This window comes from Eucalyptus grandis, chromosome 4 (assembly GCF_016545825.1).
Source record: "Eucalyptus grandis isolate ANBG69807.140 chromosome 4, ASM1654582v1, whole genome shotgun sequence".
NCBI classification, from domain to species: Eukaryota; Viridiplantae; Streptophyta; class Magnoliopsida; order Myrtales; family Myrtaceae; genus Eucalyptus; species Eucalyptus grandis.
This window is the reverse complement of record NC_052615.1, coordinates 31,417,656-31,427,792: the sequence shown is the minus strand read 5'-3', so window position 1 is coordinate 31,427,792 and position 10,137 is coordinate 31,417,656. Positions and strand designations below refer to the sequence as shown.

The following is a 10,137-nucleotide window of genomic DNA, read 5'->3' as shown; positions in this document are numbered from 1 at the left end:
TCTCAATACATTTTGAAGTTGACAAAACCAATAATGAGTTTGACAAATATTTGTAAGTATCTTCGATTCAGAAAATTGTTCTCAGAAGAAAAGTCTACAAGTTATCTTGATTTTATTTAGACTCGATTCTAAGTCCGTCTGATATCGTGTTTTTCATGGATATTCAGATTCTTGCACCAGGATATTGTGAAGATGTTAAGCATATTCAGGCTCTTTGTGAAGTCTATTTAGACTTTGAAAGTATTCAGACATAAACAGTTCATTTGATTGAGAAGCTTGTTCAGACTCAAAAAATCGTATACATCGTGATGGCTAGTGATCTAGCTCAGATTTCATAAATAGAAAGACTTGATTGACTCTCAATCTTAAAGATTGTTTTGCAAGGAATCTTATAATGCAAAACTCCTTAATTGATTGGCAATTAATCTCAAGACAAGACTATGTTCCTCTCGCGTAATGTTCGAGTTTCCTCTCGCGTAATGTTCGAGTTTTTCATCATGTCTTCATTTCCCTAAGCTATTCTCCTGCACTTTGCCTTTCATTTGAACCACTGGTGTTCATCGCCATCTTGTCCGTAACTGCTTCTGCTCCTCTTTTCTTCCTTTGCATGCGCAATTCCAGCCACTCCCTCCAGTCATCTCCTTCCTCTGCGTCCGATGTCTACTCCGTCACCCTCAAATATCAGTACTTCTTACTTTGCATGTTGACGATCTGTAACATGCAACCCCTACAAATTACAGTTTTGATCATTACTCATACAAATTATAAATACTAGTGTACTTTGGTTCTTCTCACCATGGATGAACCGGACAATACCTCCAGAATTGCTTCCCTTTGTAGTCGCCTGGGTCGTTTATGCTCGGAACAGGAGTTGGAGGTTTGGGATGATATCCCTGCTTCGGCCAAACTGCAGGATTGTCGCCTTATACTGGTGGGTAATATTTTTACAAACCCTTCTGTGAATTTATCAGCATTTCATGTTGCGATGAAGAAAGCCTGGAGAGTGGATCATGTAGAGATCACTTCAGCAGATACTGTGGCTGTATATAATCAAATTTCGTATCTGAAAGTGAAAAAAGACGCATTCTCGGATGGTAGCCCTTGGTTGTTTTCCGGACAATTGGTTAACCTACGACCATGGCAACCTAATACTCCTTTACAACACTATGACTTTGGAAAGTGTCTGTTTTGGGTGCATGTTATTGGCTTACCTCTGGAATGGACTTCTCCTCCTATCTTGCGTAGAGCTGTATCCCAGATAGGTAAAGTTCAGGATGTGAAAACTGATATCTCTGCACGAATCAGGATTGAATTAGATTTAAAAGAACCCTTGAAAACAGGAAAACTCATCTGTATTGACGGCAAGACCCTATGGCTCGATTTCCGGTATGAGAGATTGTCCCATTACTGCTACTCCTGTGGAAGGCTTGGTCATTATGCAGCATCCTGTCCGGAATACCCTTATGATGAAGCACAATTCGATGGTCGGGACACGATGATCTATGGACCCCGGCTCGTAGCCGAACTTAAACAATTTAGCCCTTCATCGGGATGCCTTTTACCACCCTAAAATCCCCGTTGAGCAAATGGAAGAAACAGTACCTGAAACTCCTCCTCCAATTCAGCCTGACCTCCCTGCTCTCCCTCCAATTCTTGTAATAGTGGAAGAAACTTCGTATCCAGTTATACATCAGGGGAATTCCAGGCTCTTGAATATTGCAACTCCCATCACTATCACAACGGACTTAGTACCTGCAGCAGTTAAGATGAAAAACCCTCAGATCCCTCCAACGGATAAGCATCAACGAAGAGATCTAAGATTCCTCGGCCCATGCCTATTGGAGGTTCTAGTAAAAACCGAAAAGATATTCGCCCTATGATGTTAAACTTACCTCATCGGCAGCTTTTGATGAGTCCCTCCTTCTGGATGCCCCTATTTTGGAGGCAGATATCCCTGATCTTCGGGCTTTGGCGGCTGGCCCTAAACAGCTACCGAGTTCCCAATGAAACTCCTGAGTTGGAATTGTCAGGGGTTGGGCAATCCCCTGACAATTCAAGCTTTAAAGGCGATGGTAGCCTGTGACAAGCCCGATATCGTGTTTTTAATGGAAACGAAGAATGATCAACTTTTTGTGAATCGATTACAGCATAAGTTTAAATTTACTCACTCTTTTGTGAAGGAACGATGGCCTCAAGGGTGGTCTTTCTCTATTTTGGAATGACAATTTTGAAGTTACTCTTGTACATACAGATTCTCACTTTCTGGATTTCATCGCCTGTGATCATAGGACATCGGCCTCCATGCATATCACTTGCTTGCACGCTCCTCCAACTTATCAACTCCGTTAGGATTTCTGGGATACCATAAGAATCCTCCATGCTGCAACTCATTTACCTTGGCTATGTCTCGGTGATTTCAATGATTTCCTCTCTCCATGGGAGAAGATGGGCCAAAGACCTGCATCCACTTCACGTATGACCTCTTTTCGGAATATGATTAATGATTGTGCATTAATAGAAATACAAAGTAAAGGCTGCGAATTTACCTGGTCCAATAACCGAGAAGGGGATGCTCTGGTAAAGGAGAAGCTTGATCGGGTGCTCTGTTCCATGGAATGGCTGACGTCTCACCCTTCTGCAGAGGTATTTGCTCTACCTCCGGTTGGCTCTGATCATTGTCCCCTGTTGCTGATAGCTTGTCCATCATCTGTCAAGTGTGCAAAGCCTTTTCATTACGAAGCATTCTGGAATCAAGATCAAGAGTGTCATCACATCGTTAAACAGGCATGGAAAACAGTTGTACCTCATTGTTATCCAAATTACAGGCGGTTACTACCAAGTTAGCAAGCTAGAGCAGGGGCCGATTCAGCAATGGTCACCAACGCATCTCTCACTTGCAATTTCAATTGCAGACCATTATCAATAGAACATCCTATCAGGAAGGGGATAAGGAGCAGGCTAATGCTATTAGATGTGAAATTCAAAAATTATGGAGTCAAGAGGAACAATTCTGGGCCATGCGGTCTCGTATACAATGGTTAAAATGGGGAGATCATAATTCCAAGTTTTTTCATGCCTACACTATGCAAAGACGACAACGCAATAGAATCACAATGCTCTTGGATACTAACCATCAGTGGATCAGGGAACCAGATCAGCTAAAAGATCTTGCGCAGGCTTCTTCTCTCGCCTATACGTATCTCGGGGCTACGAGATTTTCGTCCTTTATTAGAACAGTGTCCTCCGGTAGTAACAACCGAAATGAATAACTATTTGAAGAGTAGAGTAACGAGAGGAGGAGATTTACCAAGCCACTTGTCGCTGGGAGCTTGAAGTCTCCCGGACCCGATGGTCTCCCGGCCTTTTCTACCGGCATCACCGGAATGTTATCAAAACCACGATTATTCAAACAGTTCAGACTTTTCGCGGTGTATTATGCCTACAAGACTAAACGAACGATCATAGCCCTAATTCCTAAAGTTCAGCATCCAGAGAGTATTGAACAGCATCGTCCTATAAGTCTTTGTAACTTTGCTTACAAGATCATTTCAAAAATTATGGCCAACAGACTCAAACCATGGCTATCTCATTTGATTTCCACAGAGCAAGCAGCGTTTATTAGCAACAGACAGATACATGACAACATTATGGTGGTTCAAGAAGTCATGCATCAATTCAAAGTGCGAGCATGTAAGAAACGTTTCAACCTTATTCTAAAAACAGACATGCAGAAAGCCTACGATAGGGTTGAATGGGACTTTTTGGAAGCATACTTGAAGCATCCGGGTTTCCATGACAATTTTGGGTTACTCGTGTAATGGCTTGTGTTACTACAGTCTCCTTTAGTATTCGTTTTAATGGTGAACAACTTCCTTATTTCAAGCCTACTAGAGGGCTGCGCCAAGGTGATCCCTCTCTCCATATCTATTCATTTTACTTGACAATGCCTTATCTCGCTACTCTTACTCAAGCCGTGGACATTGGTCACATCAAGGGGATTCAATTTAATAGAGACTGTCCAAAGTTATCTCATATATTTTTTGCTGATGATTCAGTATTTTTCCTTCAAGCCACTCTTTCTGAATGCCAAAATCTTGCCAATCTACTTAATCAATATTGTTATGCTACCGGCCAGCTCATCAATAGAAATAAATCTGGTGTGTTCTTTAGCAAATATTGTCCTCTTTCTTTACAACATAATCTAGCACAAGAACTACGGGTCCCTATTCTCAGTAAGTATGGAAAATACCTGGGCATTCCATCCGATTGGGGCCGTTCCAAGAGGGAGATGTTCTCCTGGATCCTGGCAAGAGTACATGCAAAGTTAGCAAGTTGGCAAGACAAATTTTTATCGAAAAGTGGCAAGGAAATATTACTGAAATCTGTTATACAGGCCTTACCGCAGTATGCCATGTCTATCTTCAAGCTTCCGCTGTCCCTATGCAGATTGATAGAAAAGAAGATCTCAGCATTCTGGTGGAGCAAACAAAACAGTCCTTTTGGCATTCACTGGAAAAACTGGTCAGAATTAAAGCTTTCAAAAGATTCAGGGGGGATGGGATTCAGAGATTTAATTAATTTCAACAAAGCAATGCTTGGCAAGCAAGCTTGGCATCGTTTACAGCATCCTCAAGCTATCTGGAGTCAGCTCTTTAAAGGATTATACTTTCGATTTTCATCCTTTTAGAATGCTCCCTCAGGATATCGTCCTTCTTGGGGATGGCAGAGTTTATTAAAAGGTCGTGAAGCAATTGCTCCTAAACTCGTTGCTGATCTCATTGATTCCCAACTCTCTGAATGGAAGTACTCCTCTGTTACTGAATTCTTTGACGCTCAGGTTAGTTCAGCAATCCTAAATACTCCAATCAATCCGTCTCTCCATCATGATCAACTGATTTGGACAGAGACTCCTTCTGGTACCTACACAGTAAAGAGTTGTCATCATTATCTCTCTTCACAATCTCAGAAACCAATTTCTAAACCCTCCCCCTCTTATACTAATCCGCCACTATTATGGAGGAAAATTTGGAATATGCATACAGCACCCAAGATTAAGGTCTTTCTATGGTTAGCTTGCAAAAATGCACTTGCTACAAAACTTAATCTCTATCAGCGCCATATCATCCCTCATCCCTACTGTTCTTTATGTAACAATTCGAGCCGAATCACTCGAGCATATGTTCTTTTTCTGTCCTTGGACTACTGACATTTGGAAACATGAAGACATTCAAGTCAGTATATCACCAACCTCAGTTAGCCGATTCGATGCTTGGGTTGTTGACAGAATTTCTCTCTCACAAGCGTCTCCCAATCTTGAAACGATCGCTCATATCCTGTGGGAGATTTGGCGACACCGCAATAATGCCGTATTTCGTCAAATACCACTGGATCCTCTCATCGTGGTCTCTGATGCTTTATCTCAAAGCAATATCTTCAAGATTCTCCAACCCCTGCCAGCGAAGACTCAAAACGCACAGGTAAATTTAGAACAGCGATGGAATCCACCTGCTGAGGGTTTTATCAAGTGCAATATTGATGGGGCTTTTCGCCCAGAATCGAACAAAGGTTCAATAGCTTGCATTTACAGAGACAGCAAAGGCTTTTGACGGATGTACTTACCAGATCAGTGCCTGCCCAGTCGGCATTCCAAGCCAAGATCTATGCCCTTATCTCTGCTCTTCAATGGATTATCCAGAAGGGAATCCATCTTCAGCAATTTGAGATCGAATCTGATTGCTTGCAGTTGGTGGAGCTTGTTTGAACGAAACAACAGCCGCTGTGGAAGGAACAACACCTCTTCGCGATTCTCAGAGATCTTCTTCAGCAATGCCCTAACCTTTCGATTCGACATATCCGGCGACAGGCAAACCTAGCAGCTGACTGGGCTGCTAAAGCCCACAGGGATCAAGGCCCACCAACAAACTGGCTCCTCTTCCCTCCCTCTATTTTCCTTACTCTTCTCTCTACGGATGCTTCGGCTATAGCTTGTATGACTCTTTAATCTAATATTAGTTATCTTTCGACCAAAAAAAAAAAAAAAATCTCAAGACAAGTTACATTTTAAAATGGAGGCTTCTATTTTTGGAACCAAGACTTTAGTTGTATGAGCATTTAGAATAAATAGAGATTAAAATCTTGGCACTTAACGACTACTTAATCTTTTTGATATAAATCTATCCAATGGGTAGAAGGGAAGATGATTTAATGAAGACTGTCCAATGTTTAGATTGGGAGTCGAGGAGTATGAAAAGGAGACCATGGTACTGAGGAGAAAGAAAGTGACAAAGTCCAAAATCAAGAATTCCAAAGTTTGAGAGAACTTTGCTCCTACATACTTGTCTTTCTTGGGCTATAAATTGTGATCTTAGAGAAATACCGAAAGAGTGATTGAGTGATATAAATTGAGTATTATCACTCATTATTGTAATATCTTTTGATCTAGTGAAATTCCGTCAATAGATTATTAGCATCAGAGAGTGGACCTAAACTTACTATAAGCTAAACCATTATAAGTCTTGTGTGCAAATTCTTTTATCCCTAAACTCTTGTTGATTATTCTTTTATAGTCTATTGCACACCGGTGATATATTTCTAATCTCTCTTCAAACTCTAAACTTTGCACTCTAGTTCAGGTTCATATTTTCACTTTTTCAATCTCACTTTAAATTTCTCAATATTTTTTACAATTACCTATTCACTCTCTCTAGGTGATATTTGCTAGCTCCAACACTCTTTCATAAAAGTATCTTGTTTATTTCGACTATATCTTAGTCATTTTAATCACTATTATTGAGGTGCATAATGCCCATTGAAAGAAGGCATGTAGCCCTAGTTCAAGGGTAAACTAGGACAAACCTTATGCCAGATTTTTCTTTCTTGCTTTTACTATTTATTTCATTGTGATTGAGCATCTAATCTTAACAACTATAATTATTATTATTTTTTTTTTTGGGCGGTTAACATGGTATTCCCTTTGCTAATAAACTATTCAAACCATTATGCGGCACGATGCTGTTTGAAGGGTACACGGTTATGACGGTTTTAGTAGGAAAGGATCCTCTATCTCTCTCGTATTTCCCTCCGATGTCTCTACCATCTCGACTATTAATTCGTGTGATAAAAAATTGTCACTAAATGCATATATTTGATGGCCAAGATTGTTGGGACGCAAATCGAGAACACAATACGAGGATAAAGGATCTTCACCCGTCATATTAACCACACATAGTCACATTCAGCAGTTACTTGCGATAAGCCTCCAACTGAAAGTGGATTGGGAACTTAGGGTAGTAATAATGAAAGTTTTCTATCTTTGGTACAGAGTGAGTATTTCTAAAGCACTCGAACATTTTAGGTATGTAGGTCTATACGTTGTTTTCTATCATCAACAACTAGGACTGGACTTGGAATCAGGCTCATAGCCTTTACACACTCGGAATAAGCAGCACGTACTATCTCGTTTTCGTTCATATAAAAAGAATATCCATATTCTTTTCACAGTGGCTTGGGAATAACCCTGAGAGGTTGAGCTCTTTGCAAGGTGATCCCGAACTTCTCTTCCATGCTCAAGTCCTCTGGCTTGACTTTGCCTTCAAGCTCCCAATTGAAGGAGTTTATGAGCGAACCGAGCATCCAATGCAACATCCTCAAGGCCAACGGCAAGCCTGGACATATGCGCCTACCGGCACCGAATGGAGTGAGCTCAAAATCTTGTCCTTTCACATCGATCTCGGACCCTAGAAATCGCTCCGGCATGAACACTTCTGGGTCTTTCCAAATGCTAGGGTCTCTTCCTATGGCCCACACATTCACAAAAACTTGCGCACCCTTTGGGATTGTGAAACCGGCGATCCCGATTTCCGATCCCGATTTGCGAGAAAGGTAGAGAGGAACTGGGGGGTGCAGCCGGAAAGTCTCCTTTATGACGGCTTGTAAATAGGGCAAGCGAGCGATTTCAGATTCTTCAATGGGTTTCCCTTTGCCGATGACTCGGTCAAGCTCGGCTTGCGCTCTAGACAGCTTCTCGGGACTGTGGATTAGCTCGGACAATGCCCATTCTACTGTGCTCGAAGTAGTGTCCGTTCCCGCAACAAATAAATCCTGAGTGTCCACCACAAGAGATATATAAACGATATGTCGTCATTGTCACACATGAACTTTAATGCACCAATTCTTGACCGTACAATTTATATCTCTAGACATTGCTAATATAAAGTAAGAGCATCGCTAGATATCTAAAGTCCCATTCACAAATTTCTTTTATAAAGAGATATGAGAAGCTCGAAACCGCTAGTGTAACTAGATGGGCATATATACACACCAATAACAACTTGCAAAATTATCCTGTAAACCAACTTTTTCAATCAAGTTTTTAGCTCTATTCAATTTTTTGAAAGAAAACAAATGCGAAAGGTACAGCTTAGGTTCACCGTCCCCGTCGATGTTCACATCAAAATCCGACATATGTGGGATCCTCGTGAGCGAACAATTTATGACATACCTTTATTCAAATCATTATTCGTTCAATCGTTTTCTAGCATTCAAAGAATTATTAGGAAAACTCAATCTTCACCTTCGTCGATGTACCCAGTGACAACTAGCAAAAGGCCGATCCGTGCATTGTCTTAATAAGGATCGCACGCCTTTTTTGGCCCGAGGTGTACGGTTGTTCTGGGCAAAGAAAAAGGCAAATTTTTACACTTTCTTTTCCTAAGTAAAAAAAACATCTAATTTCAAATATATATATTTTAAATTATATGCGAATTTACAAGTCGATATCAATCACATTCTGAAAGTGGTCAGCATCTTATATCGAATAATGTAAGAAAGCGTGAGATCAAGATTGGAAAAAAAAAAAAAAAAAAAAACAAAAAAGTAAGAACCATTGAAATGCAAATCCAAAGTAATTAGTGAAGGCGGCTACTAATATCCCACGGATTACTGCGATGATGAACATCATGATAACCCAATAAATCATTGTCAAAGGAGTGGAAAAGTACCAAGAGAAAGTGCTTGATGAGGAAAATGTCCACTTCCTCGCTCTTGTCTTCTCTTGCATCAAGCAGTGTGTCTAACACATCGTTCTTTCTAATAGATCCAACCGCGGCCCTCTCTCGCAACCTCTTCTCGATCAAGCTGTCGAAAAGCTCGAAAATCTTTGTGAAATAGACTGTCATACGCCGCCTCGAGCCTTGCGGGTCGATCTTCTTAAGCGCGGGGAAATAATCCGCGATGTTAGGCTTTCCGGCCTCGACCATGATACGCCAAACGAGGTCCTTGAAGTCTTTTGCCGAACCAGATGGGTTTGCCAAATCCTCGGACAACATGGTCTTCGACAATAGATTGACAACGGCTTTAAAAGCCACTTCGCCAATATCGACAGCATCACCCCTGGAAAGGCTTCCGTTGATGTAGCTGAGGAGCTCTTGAATTTTCTCCTGGCGGATGTGTTGATTGGCCTCGAGCTTCTTGTGAGAGAATATGTGCAAATTGCATATCTTTCTGAGGTTCCTCCATAGAGGTGAGACGGGGATCCAAGGCAAGCCGAGCTCGTTTTGCCTCAGGGCAGCGATGCTGTCGGGGATCGTGCGGTCGGAGAAGATCGCATCGTGGGTTTGGAGGATTTCTCTTGCGATTGGTGGAGATGAAACGACAATAGTGGTCACATAACCAAGTTGAAGCTTGATGATGGGGCCATAAGTGTGGGAGAGCCTAGCAAGGGACCTGTGAGGTTGAGAGCCAAGGCTTAGGAGGTTAGCGACAACCGGAAGCGGTGGCGGACCGGGGGGAAGGTTTGAAAGAGTCGTTTTGCTCTTCTTTCTGATGAAAGAAAGAGCTTCGAACAAGCACCATACAAGGCAGATGCATAGAAACGAGACCCAGACGTCCATAGCTAAGGAGGCTTTTGGTGTAAAGCTCCAAGCTGATGCAATCTCTTATATTTCAGCTGGGCTTTTTGTTTTTTTTAAATTGCGTCCATCAAAGTGTTGGAGAAATCTTCTTGAAGTGTTTTGAAGTTGACAAAACGTTTCTATCAGTCTAGTCTGAAGGCTTGCAGACTCTGCAATTTAAAGTCTGAAGACCTCCGGACAGCCAGACTCAAGACTCAAAGTCTATCCTCATTGACAGTCTCTAATC

At 41.6% G+C, this 10,137-nt stretch overlaps 1 protein-coding gene and 2 long non-coding RNA genes across 3 annotated transcripts; all 3 read right to left on the bottom strand.

The window, feature by feature from the left end:
* Positions 1–477: 477 nt before the first annotated feature.
* LOC120292813 lies at positions 478–1,477 on the bottom strand. Its single transcript, XR_005550422.1, has 3 exons — positions 1,212–1,477; positions 817–996; positions 478–727 (listed from the first exon to the last, which is right to left on the bottom strand). It is a non-coding gene; the product is annotated as an uncharacterized LOC120292813 (long non-coding RNA).
* A 712-nt stretch (positions 1,478–2,189) lies between these two features.
* Positions 2,190–2,894, bottom strand: LOC120292849. The gene is made up of 3 exons (XR_005550465.1): positions 2,804–2,894; positions 2,547–2,707; positions 2,190–2,458 (listed from the first exon to the last, which is right to left on the bottom strand). It is a non-coding gene; the product is annotated as an uncharacterized LOC120292849 (long non-coding RNA).
* A 4,351-nt stretch (positions 2,895–7,245) lies between these two features.
* Positions 7,246–9,914, bottom strand: LOC104441834 (geraniol 8-hydroxylase). Its single transcript, XM_010055078.3, has 2 exons — positions 9,000–9,914; positions 7,246–8,100 (listed from the first exon to the last, which is right to left on the bottom strand). Exons 1-2 carry the CDS (start codon positions 9,888–9,890, stop codon positions 7,495–7,497), a joined length of 1,497 nt encoding a protein of 498 aa, XP_010053380.2. The 5' UTR covers positions 9,891–9,914; the 3' UTR covers positions 7,246–7,494.
* Between the last annotated feature and the right edge of the window lie 223 nt (positions 9,915–10,137).

Coding starts and splice junctions, on each gene's coding strand:
- LOC104441834 (XM_010055078.3), bottom strand. CDS start 9,890: ATGGACGTCTGGGTCTCGTTTCTATGCATCTGCCTTGTATGGTGCTTG. Junction 8,101..8,999: donor TCATCAAGCACTTTCTCTTG/GTACTTTTCCAC, acceptor GTGGACACTCAG/GATTTATTTGTTGCGGGAAC.